At 42.6% G+C, this 21,027-nt stretch overlaps 1 protein-coding gene across 2 annotated transcripts in view; it reads left to right on the plus strand.

Moving 5' to 3' along the window:
- Window positions 1–305: 305 nt before the first annotated feature.
- LOC311278772 (uncharacterized protein) overlaps window positions 306–21,027 on the plus strand; it is a 38,900-nt gene continuing 18,178 nt past the window's right edge. Inside the window, exons 1-12 of one of the 2 annotated variants that reach the window (XM_084389804.1) lie at window positions 306–519; window positions 6,043–6,058; window positions 7,523–7,609; window positions 7,693–7,784; window positions 10,141–10,227; window positions 11,469–11,583; window positions 12,713–12,760; window positions 12,927–12,974; window positions 13,145–13,290; window positions 13,425–13,493; window positions 13,582–13,648; window positions 18,422–18,597. In XM_084389804.1, the coding sequence (XP_084245930.1) occupies window positions 415–519; window positions 6,043–6,058; window positions 7,523–7,609; window positions 7,693–7,784; window positions 10,141–10,227; window positions 11,469–11,583; window positions 12,713–12,760; window positions 12,927–12,974; window positions 13,145–13,290; window positions 13,425–13,493; window positions 13,582–13,648; window positions 18,422–18,597 (1,056 nt within the window). In that variant the 5' untranslated portion in view covers window positions 306–414. The remainder of the gene's footprint in view (window positions 520–6,042; window positions 6,059–7,522; window positions 7,610–7,692; window positions 7,785–10,140; window positions 10,228–11,468; window positions 11,584–12,712; window positions 12,761–12,926; window positions 12,975–13,144; window positions 13,291–13,424; window positions 13,494–13,581; window positions 13,649–18,421; window positions 18,598–21,027) is intronic. The other variant, XM_084389805.1, reaches the window with a different exon arrangement.

Here is a 21,027-nt window from a genome sequence, read left to right on the forward strand (position 1 = left end):
GGTCATTTTATTTCGCGTTATTCAAGAGCACCTTTAAAGATAAGATTATTCCCATTCAGGACAGTGTAAGTTCACTCCATCTCTGGTGCAGAATTAAAAGTGTCAGTGTTTTCAGGCTGTTGAAGGCAGTGGTGTTCAGCGATGTGACTGTGGTAAAGTCATCAGATAAACATGTAAATTAATGAATGTTAATTCATGCGGAAGTCTGTGACCTTTTGAACGAGGCGCCGGAATTCCGGAGATATGCGTCACTAAAAACCTGTCCGCCCAACGCGATCTCACACACACACACACACACACACACACTCAACTCTACTCAACTCTATCCTCACGTGCTTCGGCCTCTCCTGCGCCTGGACTCTCTTTATTCGACAATGTATTTATAATACCCGGTTAATGCTTTGACCCGACAGCATGTGCGGACCGTCGTTCATAACTCGAGTAGTTCTGCTGCTTGTTTCGTTGAACTGCTCGATGTGTGTAAAGATCCTCCGACGAGATGTTCTCAGACTCAGAGAGGTGAGCTGACTCCTTCTGACTCACAGGCAATGTTTTACACTGATTTTACTCTGAAAGTGCTATTATAGTCACTCTCTCCCGTGTGTTTTAATGGGAATCCATGGAAATCAAACTGTTGTTTCCATGTCAAACTGTTCATTTACTTAAACTTCATAACTTGTCATGAGAAAATATCACAAGAACAACTAACGCCTATGTACCTACACAAACCTGTTTCTATACAAATGAATCTTATCTATCTATTTACACTTTAGTCCAAATTTGACAGTCCTTTTTGCAAATCTAAAAATGTAATTAGGCTACTTTTCTTAAATCATAGTGCTGGAAAATCAGCAAACATGGAAGCTACTTGAGAATTATGATTAATTAAACATTTTTGGTCACCAAACATAATAAATCCCATGTTTGCATTATTTCTACAGCTGCGATTCCAGACTGTGAGCCGACCCAAATATCCCATACTGGGCTTATAACTATACGTTAAGGCACTCGAGTCAGTCCTGTTGAAGCTCTTGAATGTGTTTTCCACATATTAATGCATTCTACCAATGATATAATCTCATATTATCAGACGTGTGTCTGTTTCCAGTCACTCAGAGAGGAAAATGAAGGGGAGGTTTTGGTTTTCTTCAAATTCCCCCTTTAATTATTGCTGAATTAGTAGAGGATAGAGCTCAAAAATACGTCCAAAATTATTTAAAATATGAATGTTACATTAAACAAACAAAAATTTCCATCGTTTGAAAGCGGAGAGATCATGGAAATCACTATGTTATGCATGGGGAAACGAAATCACATACAGTACTCCATATCAACTTTGTAAGAAGCGAAAGAAATGAACAGTCAGTCTGAAAGTATAAACGCATTTCTGTCATTTATGTTCACTGTAAATGTTAGAAACCTCTTGCATGTATTACGTGTTAAAAAGCTGTTACATCTACTGTTCTCATTTACATGAATTCAACTCAATAGGTCAAGATTAAAACATTGTTGGACATTTTCATGCGCTGCGTCTGCTTGTCTACAGTTTCAGAGCGACTTTTTACTAAAGAACAACACAAACTTAAATTTACAACATTTAAAGATGATAATATTACCGTAAAAATACCTCTCAAGTGTGTTAAACAACAGAAATATGGTGTACAAACTAATAATCCATAATGAATTAGTTATTGATTATTAGTTGTTTTTAGATTAGCTCAGTGTATTTATTTCATTTTCACTGAATCTCTTCCAAAAACATCCCACAGCGTGTTGTTTTACTCTTACACACACACACACACACACACACACACACACACACACACACACACACACACACACACACACACACACACACACACACACACACACACACACATCAAGTAATATAACACAATGCATAAACAGCACCTGATACAAACACAACATATAAGTATGCAAATGCACGACTGATGTCTCAGTGTTTTTATCACTCTTGAGGCTCTTGAGATTTTAACACTCTTTTTTTTTAAGGTTTAATTCGTGTGTCTTGTAAGTCTGGAAGCTTGCGCTGCTATTTACACCGATAATCGGAACAAAAGGCCGTTGAAGGATGACGTGTGTAATTAAAATATTCATCTGACTCCAATATAATCAATCTGACTGCATTAAAGTTGTTGTTATTCTTTGACCTCTTATTCTTTAAAGGTAAAGGTCTTTCTTAGAACTGACAGGAAAACGTAGGATTTAACCTGAACGTTTAGATAACGAAAGTTATGATCACTTTAGCTTTCAACATCATCAGTGATAAAAGGAAAGATTCTCAAAGCGTTTAAAGCAGGAAAAGTTATTTATTAAGTTACATGTTTAATGTACAGTGGAATGGAACAGCTACTGTATAGAGAACTTGTGCAGACGAGGCCGTAAAAGCCTTTCTTCTAGTTCGAGGTTACGCACCGGTGTGCGGGAGTGACGGGGTTAAAGCCTTTCTCCCAGATCTACAGTTACCTTTCCTTCTTATTCCCTGAGCAAAGCAGTGTTGAACATGAGTGGAATACCGACACCGAAAGGGTGGAGATCCAGAGGGGGAGAAGAACATTAATATCTTCTCCTCAATGCATGTTTAACCAAAACTACCTAGATCGTACATTAGGATACTTTAATATCTCTATTAAAGGGTTAGTTCGCCCAATAATGAAAACTGTCAGTAATCACTCTCCCTCATGTCGTTCAACCCCATAAGACTTCCGTTCATCTTCTGAACACAAATGAAGATATTTCTGATGAGATCTGAGAGCTGTCTCACTCCTCCATGGGCTTCTCTGTTAGTGAAACTTGCCGGCCCAGAAAGTTAGTAAAGATAGTGTTTAAAAAAGTGACTCCAGCGGCTCAACCTCAAGTTTATCAAGCGGCGAGAATACTTTCTGTGCGCAAAAACAAACAGAAATACAGACTTTATTCAACTCTTCATGTTCTTCTGTGTGTCTCTGAGTGAGTTCATGTAGTGTAACGGCGCAGCGCTTCTGGGTTGTACGTCAGAACGGAGGCTCGCTATTGGCCAGAATCACACACATGACCAGCATCGGCCAATAGCGAGCCTCTGTTGTTAGTTTGCACTAAGCAAATCAAATTATGTTTACAACTTGTATTGTCCGTGGATTGCTGTTACTGTCCTCAATATTAACTTCTTGTTTAGCGATCGGTTGTACAAAAGCGATGACACTCATTTCCAGTTCTTTAAAGCAACAGCACACAATCGAGAGCATGTTATGGCTGTATACCATCAGCACATTTGTGATATTGATTTATTGCTTTACCAAAGCAAGCGAGTGGGCTATTGGCTGCTCAACACACAGCAGGTGTTATAGTACATGTTTCACTAATCACAGATTATTTTTTTCCCCTGTAGTCAATCATTTTATCCCTTAAAGCAACACTATGTAACATTTTTTACCTTAAAATAATGTTTCCAAAATGGTTTCAGTGGTTCATCAAGTCGTAACGGGGTGAAAGGCGCTTCTGGATTGGCTTTGCAGCTCAATATCTGCTATAACCACACTATGCAAGTTTGCCAAACCGGGTCGCGTTTCTGTAGTTCAAGTGAAACATTAGAAAACTACAAATTTGACTTGCTTTACGGCAAGCGTTACAATAGTCATTATTAGTTTTCCTTCGTTTCTGATGTCGCAACACATCATACTTTCATGAAATCATGCAACATACTCTACCTTGCCTGTGGACATCGTTCATTCCACAGCCGAGTAAACAGCGAGTGTGTGTGCGACGGTCGGCTGCGGGCGGCGAAATTATTTACAACAGCAGTAATGGACAATTCCACTTCCGACCTGTAGGGGGACCGAAGAGGAAAAGGTCCTTAGTGTCGCTTTAAAACTCATCTTTGATCACCAAAATTACATATTTAAATGCTCATCTTTTCACACTTGGATCTTGGATCTGGCCCAAACACTCTGTGAAAATAGTGTGTGAAGCTCCCTAAATAACTTTATTTGACCACTGCATGACTCCATTCAGGATATTTCTTCTCTCGATGCTCTTATAGAGATGATGGACAGTTGAACAGTATTCGTCTCTTTCTAAACGAGAGCATTTTTACTCTCCTCTTGAAACTAGCGGCTCCAGAAAGCTGTCTTTCACATCGACCGATGCCGTAGATCAGAAGAACCATTTCTGGAACCTTCAGTGATCAGAAACACTTATTTCTTAGTTTGAAGAAAAATCTACAGAAGCTTTTGTGCGATGGAAAGATCCATGGATGTGAAAGGTTCTTCGACGCCTGTAAGGAACCTTTATCTTTAAGAGTGTGTAAGTTCAGTCTTAGGGGTTTTTACTGATGATGAAAAGATTAGGTGTACTGTAATTTATGCATTCGATACCGATAGCAAGCCATCTCCAGCACTGCCATACTGGCAACATCATAGAATTAATCTCCACTGAATTTGCATACGGCGTAGAAATATGAGATCAGACTTATATCAGTTTTGGGGAGATATGTTTATTTGTCCTGGTGTAAATGTGTCACGTGACGTGTCACTGTCCAACGGCCGTCAGATATCGCCAACTTTTACTGGAAAACACACACACTTTTATTCAGATGATGGAGAGATGGCTTACTCTTGATAAAATCCTGGGTTTGTACCATAAACTCAATCATGACATTTCTTTATTGTGCTCATATGAAACCATTCAGCCAATATAAGAGGTTTTAAACAGTGCACTGTCAGAATACATGATGTATAATATTCAGAACATCTAAGGATAGGCTAGACTATTATATACACTACCGTTCAAAAGTTTGGGTTAAAAATAAATTAACATATTCACATAGAAAACAGGTATTTTAAATTGCAATAATATTTATTTACTGTATCAAATAAATGCAGCCTTGCTGATCAGAAGAGGCTTCTTTCAACAACATTACAATAATCTTACCGACCATAGTGTGTGTGTGCGTGCGCGCGTGTGTGTGTGTGTGTGTCTGCGTGCGTGTTTGTGTGTGCGCGCGTGCGTGTTTGTGTGTGTGTGTGTGTGTTTGCGTGTGTGTTTGTGTGTGCGCGCGTGCGTGTTTGTGTGTGTGTGTGTGTGTGTGTGTGCGTGCGCGTGCGTGTGTGTAGTTTGCTTCAAAGATTTTGGGATTTTTGAATGGCTTAGCATGATTTAAAATAATCATTTATTTGATTTACAATCAGCAAATTTGAGATGGCGAATTTATTGTCTCATCTTATGTAGCCTACTGTGTCGTGACTTTATGGCGATTATTGGTGATTTATTTTAATCTTTTGCTAGCGTTAGGAAGAAAACTGGCAATCATAAAGCTAAAATCGTTCTGTACAAAAGTAGTCAAAGTGAAACCAGAGCAACGGGCAACATTCAAGATTCATTTTCACAATGTATATTGTTTCAGTGCAGCTTTATATTGTTCACATGTCAGTCTTGTTAATGAATAAAAATTTGCGTTTTATTATATTTTAGTATGGATTAGGCTGTGTTGTGAATATATAACTGCAGAATGTGCCTGAAAGCGATTGGCTGTTCGGTCTCTCTCTCATCAGAAGATCAGTTTTATCTGCTGTGCCAAAACCTGTCAATGTAAAATTAATAAGAAAGGACAATAAGAAACAATGCAGATGTATGTTTGATCTCTTGACGTCACACACAGGTTGCTATTTATTAATTAATGCTTAGATTGTCACGTCAGCACTCGTGTTTGGCTGACAATGATGTTTCATCTGAAAGATGCTTGTCTTTCTGAGACTTACTGATGAACACAAGCTAAAACTTGTCTCTCTCTCTCTCCCCCCCCCCCCCTCCCCCTCCCCCTCCCTCTCTCCCCCTCCCTCTCTCTCTCTCTCCCCCCCCCTCTCCCCCTCCCCCCCTCCCTCTCCCTCTCTCTCTCTCTCTCTCTCTCTCTCTCTCCCCCCCCCCCTCCCCCTCCCTCTCCCTCTCCCTCTCCCCCCCCCCTCCCTCTCCCTCTCCCTCTCCCCCCCCCCTCCCCCTCCCTCTCCCTCCCTCTCCCTCTCTCTCTCTCTCTCTCTCTCTCTAAAGGAATGGAGTGGTGCTGGTGAGTAATTACACAATACTTCACTTCACAATATCTACATTGTTTTTTCTATTTAGTAGTATGATTGACGCTTTGTAAAACACGGGAAGTATGAAGTTTAAATGGGGACATTCAGAGAACTGTTTTGTGTTCTCAAAATTGTGTTGTGTTGCAAAATCTCCAAACATTTACTTTTAACCTGTTAACCGTCACTCCCTTTTTGTGCGTAGATCTGAACTTAAATGCTAGTAACTCATGATTTTATACAAAATATATATTTAACAAAATAATTTGGTCTCCAAAAGACCAATAAAATCAAAGCCACGTATCTAACCAACTTGTGTTCAAATTTGACGTTGATATCACCAAAAATTAGCTGCTAAAATGTTTTAAAGTATTTACTCCATTGCCCACTTCACAAAGATACATATATTTAGTCACATTAAAAGTGAACAGTATAGTTCTGATCACTAGAGATCAGGGGTGTGACGATACATGTGTTCACGAGAGCGAGACGCTATTTTAACATTTAAAAAAAATATATATATATATTTTATTCGTCTGAAAGTCACTAAATGCAAAACATTCTTTCAACAATGTTTCAACTAATCTAGAACTGTAACGATTTTTTTTGTAATCGAGTAATTGCTAGATTATTTTGATGATTAATCGGATAATTTTTTGTGCTAATAAAAATAGACCTAAGTGAACAATTGCCTTTAAAACAAATGTATAATAACAATGTGGCAATAAAAATTGGTTCAAATAAAGTATCAAAAGCAAGTAATCATATGGTTTTATTGAACAACACTGTTTAAATAATCAACGTGAAGTATTATAACTAATGCCTGTGATTGTTGTTGTGACACATTACAGCAGATCAAATCCTTAATATCAGCCAAACGACATTTCATTCAAATGTCCACTTAATCTTTAATATTTGGCCACTTCTGTACGCTAGATTTACTGTAAAGTCTTGAACAAGAACACGTGGACATCAAAACATGCGAACTCAGAGCGAGCGTTCAGACTTCTACTTTAAAATAACAATTTGCCTGTTTGGAAACATACTGATGTGTTCTCGTGTGTTGGCGTGGGTTTATAAATGATTTATGTAATAAATCTGGTGAAATGGCGCATGTTTTGTTCCCAGATGAACGTTATAAGCAACACAAACTCACAGCATATGCAGAGATGGAGTTTGAGACGCTCCACGTGTGTAAATGATAACCGTGCTACACTTCGCTGTGAAACACCAAGCGCATCAGACTTCAAACGCACGCCATTGAATCCCAAACAAACAGTTTTAGCATTTACTGTGAACGCATTTTAAAAGGTTTTACCACTAACTCAGATATCGCTAGACCGCTTTTCACCTTAATGAGAAATGTCACGCTTTCATATCGTGGCCCGAGATCTCGTCACACCCCTGCTAGAGATCCTTGTCTGTCATCTGAACTCTCTGTTTCTCGTGTGTGACTGAAGATCGGCTCCTGCCTCGGCTCAGACTCCACAGTGTTCAGCATCAGCAGGACGTGTGTGTGCGCGCGAGGTTGAGTGTTCGTCCTCTGCGTACGTACAAGACCATCTTACCAGTGATTACCACTGCCTGTCTATAACTTACTGACTTCATCTTTTCTGTCTTTTGTTTGTAGTGGAAAATGAAACGCTGAAGATTGACTTCAGTGACTCTGAAACTGGTGACTCCTACACGCTGCTCCTGTGGAAACGGAACAGTGTTCTCTGGGTAAGTCTCAGGCCAACTCACCTTGATTAGGTTTAGTTTGGGTCGAGCTACTGCAAGACTAGACCAGAGGCAAATCTTGGTTTGATTCAGGGCCTTTATTGTGAACATCAAGTCTCAACTCAACAAGTCATGTCTAGGCGCAGGTCCTCCATCTGATCTGGATCCGGCCCGGATCTGGCTGATTACATCATGTGTTGTGGTCGTGTCTAGGCGCAGGTCCACCATCTGATCTGGATACGGCCCGGATCCGGCTGATTACATCATGTGTTGTGGTCGTGTCTAGGCGCAGGTCCTCCATCTGATATGGATACGGCCCGGATCCGGCTGACTACATCATGTGTTGTGGTCGTGTCTAGGCACTGGTCCTCCATCTGGTCTGGATCCGGCCCGGATCCGGCTGACTACATCATGTGTTGTGGTCGTGTCTAGGCGCAGGTCCACCATCTGATCTGGATCCGGCCCGGATCTGTTCCAGAGTTTAGTTGCTGTTCCAACATTTGGTTGTAAATTTGTTTGCAAGTGATTTGCTTCACAGAACACACTAACCACATGTATTCTTTTTGCAAGTGGAGCTGGACTTTATGTAGTCTGACTCGCACTTTCTTTTACTTTGTGTAGTTTTGTTTACGAATTTCAAGGCTGAATGAACGTCACACTCCACCAAGCACAATTTTGCATCAAATACGGTGGAGACTGATGATTAACGCTCTGCAGTAAACTCAAGGAGCGTTATGCTGTCGCTTTGTTGATAAACCTATTTATTTTGCTTTAAAGGAAAATGGCCAGTTGCATTCTGTTATTTGTGTGTTTTAGCGCTGCTGTCTACGATTAGACTTATTTGTGAATCACAGCCCTGCGGTTGAGAGACACTGGTCGAGTAAATGCAACAGATCATTTTAAAATAATGCTGTTAGTTGGTTTATAGCAGGGCTTTTCAAACTGGGGTCCAGGGAACGTCTCGGGGAAAAACTGTAAAACCCAGCTGAATCATTTACTATGACATACTGAGTATGTTTCATCATTCATGTTTGAATAAGCGCCTGTATTTGCACTCGGTTCAAACAAAGTGCACTTTCGCGGGTTACAATGTACAGATATACACATACACACTAGTGTCATTGTAAAGAAAACATTGCCACATAGATGTTAATTTTTTAACTGAACTTTGTCACTTTTCCTGCTACTCTCGGCCCTATCACACACACCGGTGCAATGCAGCGCCCGGCGCGACGCACGTGTTTTCTGCTGGTTTCAGCCCGACGCAGTTTTCATTTTTACGTCCTGCACCACATTGTTTAAATAGCAAATGCATTTACGCCCATGGGCTGCTGGTCTGAGAATGAGGTGTGTGTTCAGGGGCATTGTTGGCGAGTTGCTATTTTGAGGAACTGAAGTAGACTGAGCCGTTGCCCAACTGAACCTGCTCTAAAGTCAATGGCGCAATATTTATTTTTTTGTTATTTGAAGAGCGTTAGTAATGTGAGCCTATAGGCGGGTCCACACGTGCTTACACACACACACACACACACACACACACACTCTGCTTATTACACACACACACACACACACACACACACACACACACACACACACACACACACACACACACACACACACACACACACACACACACTCTGCTTCTGCTTATTACACACACATATACACTCTGCTTATTACACACACATAAACACTGTGTATTACACACACATTCACACTCTGCTTTACACACATATACACACTCTGCTTATTACACACACAGGGCCGGTAAAATTATCTTTTACATTGTGTGCACCAGCACACAAACGTGCCAAATATTAAAAATAAAAGGATTACAATGTAAAAGATTATTATTGTGTACATAAAGATGTGGTGAATCCGGCTTGTCCCGTAGATGGTCTCGCTTTAACCTCTCACACACACACACACACTCACACACACAGCTTTAACCTTGAGCACGAGCAGATCCGTTTGCCCTCTGAAGAGCTTGTAAATTCCTCGGTGTAAATAGCGAATCCGCCACGGCTCGAGCACAACTGGCTTTTAAAGGGAATGAGAGACGAGACTCTGATTGGTTTATTTCACGTAAAGCCCAAAACACACCCATTACTCGTTAAGAGAATAGAGACAAAACACACACATTTCTCATTAAGAGAATAGAGACGACCCTTTTAGACCATGCACCGGGAGCACCGACCATTTTTCCCGTTGTTAAACTAGCAAAAGTGGATTCGGACACGACGTGAGTGCGCTTGCTCCCTGCGCTTTAGACCATGTGTTCAGATCCTTCAAATACGGCCCTCAGTCAGTGTGAGATGGATTTCATGGCATCATAACAATAATGTTTTCTCTTCACCAGTGGATAACCAGTGATGATCCGCACTTTCAGCCGCACAAAGCAAGAATTCTGACACATGAAATGAACAGGACGTCCCATCAGACCTTTGTGAGTGAATTCATGCGTTCCTTTCTCTCTGTTTAATGACATTTATCCTTGTAATGAGTTTTCTTAGTCTTGGCGAGTGCAACTTCAGTGAAGCGGATATAAAGTCATTTGAGTATTTATTTTATTCATGCAGATTTCCAAAAAAAAAAAGTGAAATATTTATTACTGGTGTGTAGTAAAGTTTATATTTTCCTTCTGATAATTATTATAATTTTTTTGTAATTTCCCACTTTAACAGTTAAAACCCTTATGTATAATGCATTATAAAAGCATTTTTAATGCAGTCATTATGCCTGTCACGGGCGTGCAACAAGATGAACCCAAGCGCAGACAGTACACAATACAAACGGGATTTATTGATATAAAACAGAAAACAAAACCCACGAGGGGGCAAAACAACACAGGTAACGGGTGACTAGACTGACAAGGCTTAACTATATAAAGACAATAAACTTCACTAACAAAAACTCTAGACAAGGTATTCACAACAACAACAAGCATAGATACACCTTTCACAATGAACCGACAAAGGACAGCAAACACAAGGGGATTAAATAGGGACAAACTAATGAGGGAACAGGTGATAATTAGGAGGAGATAATTACTAAATGAGGGTAACAAGGAGGGCGGGGCTGGGAAACGAGACAACACAAGCACATGGCCAAACTAATGACCAAGCGCTTGTACACAAAACATGGGTCTGTCATGATCCTGCCACAAGACTAGAGAACTACTAAAACACAAGGCAGAATCATGACAATGCCTTGTAATGCACCTTATAATGCATTATATAATTGTAACTACAGTTATAATACATTATAATACTTATCTAGTCATTGAACACACCTTTAATTCATTAAAACACATTATAATGTGCATTCTAAATACTTTCATAATGCATCATAACATAAGGGCTTATTCAGGAGTTATTTATGCTCCGTTGGTTATTTGTTAATGCTTTACGCTGTAATTTGGATGGTTGAAGGGTGAGTAGAATTTATTACACAAATGCAGATTTACACACACACACACACACACACACACACACACACACACACACACACACACACACACACACACACACACACACACACACACACACACACACACACATATATAAAATCCTCCTACTTTTCTAAAAGGAATTTGTGGTGTTCTCCAGATTTAAGAACAAAGATTCCACTGAAACTGTTTGCAGTGATAGTAAGTGTGTGTGTGTGTGTGTGTGTGTCTCCCTCCAGTGGATCCTGAAGTACGGCTGTTTCCCGGTGCGGTTCGGCTCCACGGTCACAGTGTCCGTTTACAACGACATAGAGCTTCTGCTGATCCATCAGTCTCTCACCGTCAGACTCAGAGGTCTCTCTCTCTCTCTCTCTCTCTCTCTTTATCAGTCTGTCTGTCTGTCTGTCTGTCTGTCTGTCTCTCTCTCTCTCTCTCTCTCTCTCTCTCTCTATCAGTCTGTCTGTCTGTCTCTCTCTCTCTCTCTCTCTCTCTCTCTCTCAAATTCAAATTCAAATTCAAATTCAAATTCAAATGAGCTTTATTGGCATGACTTGTACAGTATTGCCAAAGCATTGGCCATTACATAAATGGACATTACATACACAAATAATCAATAAATCAATCAGTAAACAAATGCATGAATACATTTACTGTATATAAACAAAAAAAACACCTTTGTACATTTGTACCAACATTCAGACAAGATGAGAATTTTGTCCACTGTAAGTATTTATTTTCCCTACACCTGGATCTATTTTGAAAAATCATTATTTTTGTTTTAGCTAAGTTAATTTTTAGAGCCCACGTTAGACTGAATGTCTCTACGACGTCGAGGAGCTGTTGTAGTCCCTCTTTTGTTTCTGACAGAATGACTAAATCATCTGCAAAGAGGAGACATCTGACCTCTGAGTCCGTCAGGGTTGGGCCGGGGTCAGTGGAGTTATTTAAGGCTTTGGCTAATTCGTTTATATAGATGTTAAATAGAGTGGGGCTCAATGGGCAACCTTATCTGACTCCTTGATGTTGGGAGAAAAATTCTGTTCGCTTATTTCCTATTTTTACAGCACATGTATTGTTTTTATACATGGTGTTTATCAAATCAAATGTTTTCCCTCCAATCCCATTTTCCAGTAGTTTTAGGAAGAGTCCTTCGTGCCAGATCGAATCGAAAGCCTTCTCAAAGTCAATAAAACAAGCGAAGACTTTAGATTTATTTTGGCATACATGGTGTGGAGGGTGTAGATGTGGTCAGATGTTCTGTGTTTGGGCAGAAATCCAATTTGACTTTTGTCCAGAATTTTGTGGGTTTTGAGAAAGTTCTCTCTCTCTCTCTCTCTCTCTCTCTCTCTCTCTCTCTCTCTGTCTCTCTCTCTCTCTCTCTCTCTCTCTCTCTCTCTCTCTCTCTCTCTCTCTCTCTCTCTAAAAATGTCCAAAATCTGCACCACACCAAAGTTCAGCATTTCTGTCTGCTGTTTTTAACCAGATTATGAAGCCAGTGTCTCTGTGGACGACCATGATGACAAGCTCACAGGTGTCTCTCTCTCTCTCTCTCTGTCTGTCTGTCTGTCTGTCTGTCTGTCTGTCTGTCTCTCGCTCTGTCTGTCTCTCTCTCTCTCTCTCTCTCTCTCTCTCTCTAAAAATGTCCAAAATCTGCACCACACCAAAGTTCAGCATTTCTGTCTGCTGTTTTTAACCAGATTATGAAGCCAGTGTCTCTGTGGACGACCATGATGACAAGCTCACAGGTCTCTCTCTCTCTCTCTCTCTCTCTCTCTCTCTCTCTCTCTCTCTCTCTCTATATATATATATATATATATATATATATATATATATATATATATATATATATAATATAAATGTCCAAAGTTTCTTGAGGTTTATGCCGAACTGACTGCATTGACTTGTGTTTTCCCAGATGAGGATCCAGTGCCTGAAGCCCGTGTCACTGCGGACGAACATCATAAACGCTTCACTGTACGACTGGACACAGATCGAATGGTGAAGATCAGCCTGTGCTACAAACATTCATACCGGGAGTGTGAGGTGTTTCATTTTCAGAAGGTGAGTGAAATATTATAACGAAATGAACCAAACCAAGAAGTAATTGCAACATGCGAAGGATCTGAATCCCTGTTTCGGAGCGAACGATCTCTGCCTCCTTCTTCCATCATGGAGGAGTCGTGTTTGTGTTACAGATCGATCCGGCTGTCATTCAAACTGTCAATCTGAGCTTCCCGTACCTGGTTCCGTGTGTGTGTGTGCAGGTGTGCTGCTCTTACACACTCTTCAAACGTCATTTCACTTTTTGTTTTATTAATAATGTGTAGCATCTGCATTATACTGTATTCACAGCTGTGGTTTACAAGCCTTGATGCCAGAAGAGTCACACACTGTCCTTTAAAAGAGAGAATACTGCCACGTAAGTCCTTTAGTGTGTGTGTGTGTGTGTGTGTGTACTTGTACTTGTACAACTATCTTTGTGAGGACCAGTTTGAGTTTTAGACCATTGGAGTGAGGACAAAGAGAGTAAAGTGAGGACATGTTGACCGGGCCTCACTCTCTGAGAGCCTTTAAAGGCCTGTTTGAGGGTCAAGACTTGGTTTTAGGGATCAGGTTATAATGAGGTTAAGGGTCGGTTTAGGGTCAGGGGTCGTGTTAGGCACTTAGTTGTGATGGGTAAGGTTAGGGTAAGCTAGCCTGGTAATACCAGACTCTGCTACTTCACTTTGCTTCGTAGACAGAGTCTGGAATAGCATAATAGAGAAGTGTTTTCTCTCTCGCGGGGGGGCGCTTGTCTGAAGTTTAAAATCATTGGTTACCCGTAAGCCAATCACATAACGTTTGGTTATGGCGTGTGTTATGCGCATGCTCAGCCGCATCTAACTTCTAACTGTAAACGCATGTATGATGCAAAAACTAAACCATCGAGCGAAATACCGGAGTGAACATGGCTGTGAACGACTTTTGCAGATTATGTGAAGTAAATCTACGCATCCACGGTACAATCAGCGTCTACGTCACGGCTCTCAGCCCGCCCTCTGTTCGTTGATTGGCCCGGCTGTTTTCAGGCCGGTGGAAAACTGAAAGATAGGCTGCTATCTCAGACTGACTACAGGAGCGAAATGAAATTAGCGGAAGTAGGAAGTCTGACGTAGTCAGGCTAAGGGTAAGCGGCTAGAGATTGCATTGTGTCAATGAATGTCCTCATAAAGACAGATGTACAAGAGTGTGTGAGTGTGAGTGTGTGTGTGTGTGTGTGTGTATATAGAGTAAAGGTCTCTAACAGTATACAGGTATTAGCAGTGTTTACATGTAGAGAAATAATCAGACTGGTAACTCAGCCAGAATGTGTTCTCCATAGGAGAGATAGACTGAGTCTGATACGGTTCAGATGTCAAAGATGAACATGTTCAGATTGTAAAGAATAAATGCCATGGAATTACTTTCTGCTATGGGCATGGGACTCTCCCACTAGTCACAAGTTTTTAATTTTATATTTTTTTTATTTTAGTTAAAATATTGTTATTTGCCTTTGTATGTTTTTGACATTTTTATTAGTTTTGTTTTTGCATTTTAAAAATGTCTATCCATCCATCCATCTTCTTCCGCTTATCCGGGGCCGGGTCGCGGGGGCAGCAGTCCTTCCCGGGAAGGTGTCCTGGAGGCATCCGGAAAAGATGCCCGAGCCACCTCAGCTGGCCCCTCTCGATGTGGAGGAGCAGCGACTCTACTCTGAGCTCCTCCCGAATGACCGAGCTTCTCACCCTATCTCTAAGGGATCGCCCAGCCACCCTGCGGAGAAAGCTCATTTCGGCCGCCTGTATCCGGGATCTTGTCCTTTCGGTCATGACCCACAGCTCATGACCATAGGTGAGAGTAGGAACATAGATTGACCGGTAAATCGAGAGCTTCGCCTTACGGCTCAGCTCTTTCTTCACCACGACAGACCGGTACATCGAGTGCATTACTGCAGAAGCTGCACCGATTCGTCTGTCAATCTACTGTTCCATCCTTCCCTCACTCGTGAACAAGACCCCAAGATACCTGAACTCCTCCACTTGAGGCAGGAACTCTCCACCAACCTGAAGTGGGCAAGCCACCCGTTTCCGACTGAGAACCATGGCCTCGGATTTGGAGGTGCTGATTCTCATCCCAGCCGCTTCACACTCGGCTGCAAACCGTCCCAGTGTATGCTGGAGGTCCTGGTCTGATGGGGCCAGCATGACAACATCATCCGCAAAGAGCAGAGATGAAATCGTGTGGTCCCCAAACCTGACACCCTCCGGCCCCTGGCTGCGCCTAGAAATTCTGTCCATAAAAATTATGAACAGAACCGGCGACAAAGGGCAGCCCTGCCGGAGTCCAACATGCACTGGGAACAAGTCTGACTTACTGCCGGCAATGCGAACCAAGCTCCTGCTCCGGTCGTACAGGGACTGGATAGCCCTTAGCAAAGAGCCCCGGACCCCATACTCCCAGAGCACCCTCCACAGGACGTCGCGAGGGACACGGTCGAATGCCTTCTCCAAGTCCACAAAGCACATGTGGATTGGTTGGGCAAACTCCCATGAACCCTCCAGCACCCTGGAGAGGGTATAGAGCTGGTCCAGTGTTCCACGACCGGGACGAAAACTGCACTGTTCCTCCTGGATCCGAGGTTCGACTATCGGCCGTGTTCTCCTCTCCAGTACCCTGGCATAGACTTTCCCGGGGAGGCTGAGAAATGTGATCCCCCCTATTGTTGGAGCACATTCTCCGATCCCCCTTCTTAAAAAGAGGGACCACCACCCCGGTCTGCCAGTCCAAAGGCACTGTCCCCAACCGCCACGCGATGCTGCAGAGGCGTGTCAGCCAAGACAGCCCCACAACATCCAGAGACTTGAGGTACTCAGGGCGGATCTCATCCACCCCCGGTGCCTTGCCACCGAGGAGTTTCTTGACTACCTCGGTGACTTCAGCTTGGGTGATGGACGAGTCCACCTCCGAGCCCTCAGCCTCTGCTTCCTCAATGGAAGACATGTTGGTGGGATTGAGGAGATCCTCGAAGTATTCCTTCCACCATCCAATGACATCCCCAGTCGAGGTCAACAGCTGCCCACCTCCACTGAAAACAGCATTGGTGGGGCACTGCTACCCCCTCCTGAGGCGCCGGACAGTTTGCCAGAATCTCTTCGATGGCCTCACCGAACTCCTCCCAGGCCCGATTTTTTTTTTTTTTGCCTCCACAACCACCCGTGCTGCAGTCCGCTTGGCCTGTCGGTACGCGTCAGCTGCCTCAGGAGTCCCACAAGCCAGCTAGGCCCGATAGGACTCCTCCTTCGGCTTTACGGCATCCCTTGCTTCCGGTGTCCACCACCGGGTTTGGGGATTGCCGCCTCGACAGGCACCGGAGACCTTACGGCCACAGATCCGAGTGGCCGTGTCGACAATGGAGGTGGAGAACTTGGTCCACTCGCACTCAATATCTCCAGACTCCCTCGGGATCCGGTCGAAGCTCTGCCGGAGGTGGGAGTTGAAGATCTCTCTGACAGGGGATTCGGCCAAATCACACCCCTCCAGGTGTCACTGTCACTGCCCACGTGGGCGTTGAAGTCCCCCATTAGAACGACGGAGTCCTCAGTTGGAGCACTTTCCAGCATCCCTCCCAGAGACCCCAAGAAGGCCGGGTACTCTACACTGCCGTTTGGCCCATAGGTGCACACAACAGTGAGAGACCTATCCCTAACCCGAAGGCGCAGGGAAGCGACCCTCTCATTCACCGGGGTGAACTCCAACACATGGCGGCTGAGCTGGGGGGCTATAAGCAAACCCACACCAGCCCGCCGCCTCTCACCATGGGCAACTCCAGAGTGGTAAAGAGTCCATCCTCTCTCAAGGAGTGTTCCAGAGCCCAAGCCGTGCGTGGAGGTGATCCCGACTATCTCTAGTCGGTACCTCTCAACCTCACGCACAATCTCAGGCTCCTTCCCCGCCAGAGAGGTGACGTTCCATGTCCCTAGAGCTAGTTTCCGTGTCCAGGGATCGGGTTGTCGAGGCCCCCGCCTTTGACTACCGCCCGATCCACTACGCACCGGCCCCTTACGGTCCCTCCTGTAGGTGCTGAGCCCGCGGGAGGGTGGCCCCACGTCGCTCCTTCGGGCTGAGCCCGGCTGGACCCCATGGGGGGAGGCCCGGCCATCAGGCGCTCTCATACGAGCCCCAACCCCAGGCCTGGCTCCAGGGTGGGGCCCCGGCTGCGCTATGCCGGGCGACTTCACGGTCCTCAATTTTAAGTCCATCATAAGAGGCTTTTGAACCGCTCTTAGTCTGACCCGTCACCTAGGACCTGTTTGCATTGGGAGACCCTACCAGGGGCATATAGCCCCAGACAACATAGCTCCTAGGGTCATTCGGGTACTTAAACCCCTCAACCACGGTAAGGTGGCAGTTCAAAGAGAAAAAAAAAAGAAAAAAAAAATTCTATAGTTTTTTTTAATTTATTTAATTTTTAATAATGAAAATATGTTTGAAATATTTTGAATTGGAATATTCACAGCTTAAATATACAACCATGTTGAATTTCAGCACATTAAAATGCAAGCAGGGTTAATGCAATGAATATATATATTTTAATTAGTGCAATTCAACAAGCTTTTTTGTTTCAAAAACATTTATTATTTTACTTCCATAACTATAATAACCCAGCAACAAGCTCAGTGAAACATTTTCAAGATGACAGATGAAGTGACCATTATGAAATATTATAAGAGAACTACTATATTTTTTATTTTTGTGCGCATGAGAAGCTCTATTTGAGTTTGGAATCAGTCACTTTTAAGGATAGGGATCATAACAGGGAGTAAAAGACTAGCGCTTCATGCCGACTGTGGTGTTGCGTTTCTGACAGTCTGATCTCAGTGTGTGTAGGTCGTGTTTGCGTGTGTTTGACAGTCTGATCTCAGTGTGTGTAGGTCGTGTTTGCGTGTGTTTGACAGTCTGATGTTAGTGTGTGTAGGTCGTGTTTGCGTGTGTTTGACAGTCTGATCTCAGTGTGTGTAGGTCGTGTTTGCGTGTGTTTGACAGTCTGATCTCAGTTTGTGTAGGTCGTGTTTGACAGTCTGATCTCAGTGTGTGTAGGTCGTGTTTGACAGTCTGATCTCAGTGTGTGTAGGTCGTGTTTGCGTGTGTTTGACGGCATGATCTCCTCCTCCAGATGCCGGGGAGATCTTGTCCTCCAGCTCAGCGAGAGTCCTCGGCTCTGTTCTGCATTGGAAGCCTCTCTGTCCTGACGACCAATCAGATCTCTCGGCCTCTCTGTGCTGGCGAATCGGCATGCAGAACTCTGACTGTATCCCCGCCCCCAACGCCACGCTCTACGGGACTAAACTGGTACGTGACGAAACCATGAATATCTCGAGCAGGACCGGAGCTAGTGAGAACACAGATCACATTTACATTCTTACTTTCACAATGGTATATGAAACAATAGTTCATGTGCAACAATCAGTGTTTAAACTGTAGTGTGGTATATTGTTGTCACATGACCTCATCATATTACATACTTTGTGTAAAAAAATGACTTTTAACAGTAAAGAGATGCAATTAATTCCTCACACTTAAAATTCAACTTATGTGCACTGTATTTACTGTAGGTTTCGTCAAAATAAGTATTTCATGCCCAGTATAATAATAATAATAATAATAATAATAATAATAATAATAATAATAATTGAAAATATTTTTAGAGCTGCATCCAAAATAGAAGTTTGTATTTACATAATATATGTGTGTGTACTGTCTGTGTATAATTATTTTGTATATATAAATACACACACACGCATGTATATATTTAAGAATTTTTATTTATATATAAAATATTTCTATTTATATAAATTATATATACAGTGGGTACGGAAAGTATTCAGACCCCCTTAAATTTTTCACTCTTTGTTATATTGCAGCCATTTGCTAAAATCATTTAAGTTCTTTTTTTTCCTCATTATTGTACACACAGCACCCCATATTGACAGAAAAACACAGAATTGTTGACATTTTTGCACATTTATTAAAAATGAAAAACTGAAATATCACATGGTCCTAAGTATTCAGACCCTTTGCTGTGACACTCATATATTTAACTCAGGTGCTGTCCATTTCTTCTGATCATCCTTGAGATGGTTCTACACCTTCATTTGAGTCCAGCTGTGTTTGATTATACTGATTGGACTTGATTAGGAAAGCCACACACCTATCTATATAAGACCTTACAGCTCACAGTGCATGTCAGAGCAAATGAGAATCATGAGGTCAAAGGAACTGCCTGAAGAGCTCAGAGACAGAATTGTGGCAAGGCACAGATCTGGCCAAGGTTACAAAAAAATTCTGCTGCACTTAAGGTTCCTAAGAGCACAGTGGCCTCCATAATCCTTAAATGGAAGACGTTTGGGACGACCAGAACCCTTCCTAGAGCTGGCCGTCCGGCCAAACTGAGCTATCGGGGGAGAAGAGCCTTGGTGAGAGAGGTGGAGAAGAACCCAAAGATCACTGTGGCTGAGCTCCAGAGATGCAGTCGGGAGATGGGAGAAAGCTGTAGTAAGTCAACCATCACTGCAGCCATCCACCAGTCGGGGCTTTATGGCAGAGTGGCCCGACGGATGCCTCTCCTCAGTGCAAGACACATGAAAGCACACCTGAAGGACTCCAAGATGGTGATAAATAAGATTCTCTGGTCTGATGAGACCAAGATAGAACTTTTTGGCCTTAATTCTAATAGGTATGTGTGGAGAAAACCAGGCACTGCTCATCACCTGTCCAATACAGTCTCAACAGTGAAGCATGGTGGTGGCAGCATCATGCTGTGGGGGTGTTTTTCAGCTGCAGGGACAGGACGACTGGTTGCAATCGAGGGAAAGATGAATGCGGCCAAGTACAGGGATATCCTGGACGAAAACCGTCTCCAGAGTGCTCTGGACCTCAGACTGGGCCGAAGGTTCACCTTCCAACAAGACAATGACCCTAAGCACACAGCTAAAATAACAAAGGAGTGGCTTCACAACAACTCCGTGACTGTTCTTGAATGGCCCAGCCAGAGCCCTGACTTAAACCCAATTGAGCATCTCTGGAGAGACCTGAAATCGGCTGTCCACCAACGTTTACCATCCAACCTGACAGAACTGGAGAGGATCTGCAAGGAGGAATGGCAGAGAATACCCAAATCCAGGTGTGAAAAACTTGTTGCATCTTTCCCAAAAAGACTCATGGCTGTATTAGATCAAAAGGGTGCTTCTACTAAATACTGAGCAAAGGGTCTGAATACTTAGGAGCATGTGATATTTCAGTTTTTCTTTTTTAATAAATGTGCAAAAATGTAAACAATTCTGTGTTTTTATGTCAATATGGGGTGCTGTGTGTAAAATAACGAGGAAAAAAATTAACTTAAATGATTTTAGCAAATGGCTGCAATATAACAAAGAGTGAAAAATTTAAGGGGGTCTGAATGCTTTCCGTACCCACTGTATATATAAATATGCAGTGTGTGTATATATATATACAAAATAATTATACACAGACAGTACACACACATATATTGTGTAAACACAAACTTCTATTTTGGATGCGATTAATCGTTTCATAGCTCTAATATTTTTATATAATGCCTTTCATGACCTCAAGGTCGCTTAACAAAGACATAATTCATAATCCAAGCGGAACAAACAATACCTACATAAACAAGTGAAATGCCAAACCTGACATAATAATAATAAAATAAATACATAAAGAAATAAATATACAAAGAAATGTAAAAAAACTAAAATACAT

The sequence above is a fragment of the Rutilus rutilus genome, assembly GCF_951802725.1.
Source record: "Rutilus rutilus genome assembly, chromosome: 19".
Lineage (NCBI taxonomy): Eukaryota > Metazoa > Chordata > Actinopteri > Cypriniformes > Leuciscidae > Rutilus > Rutilus rutilus.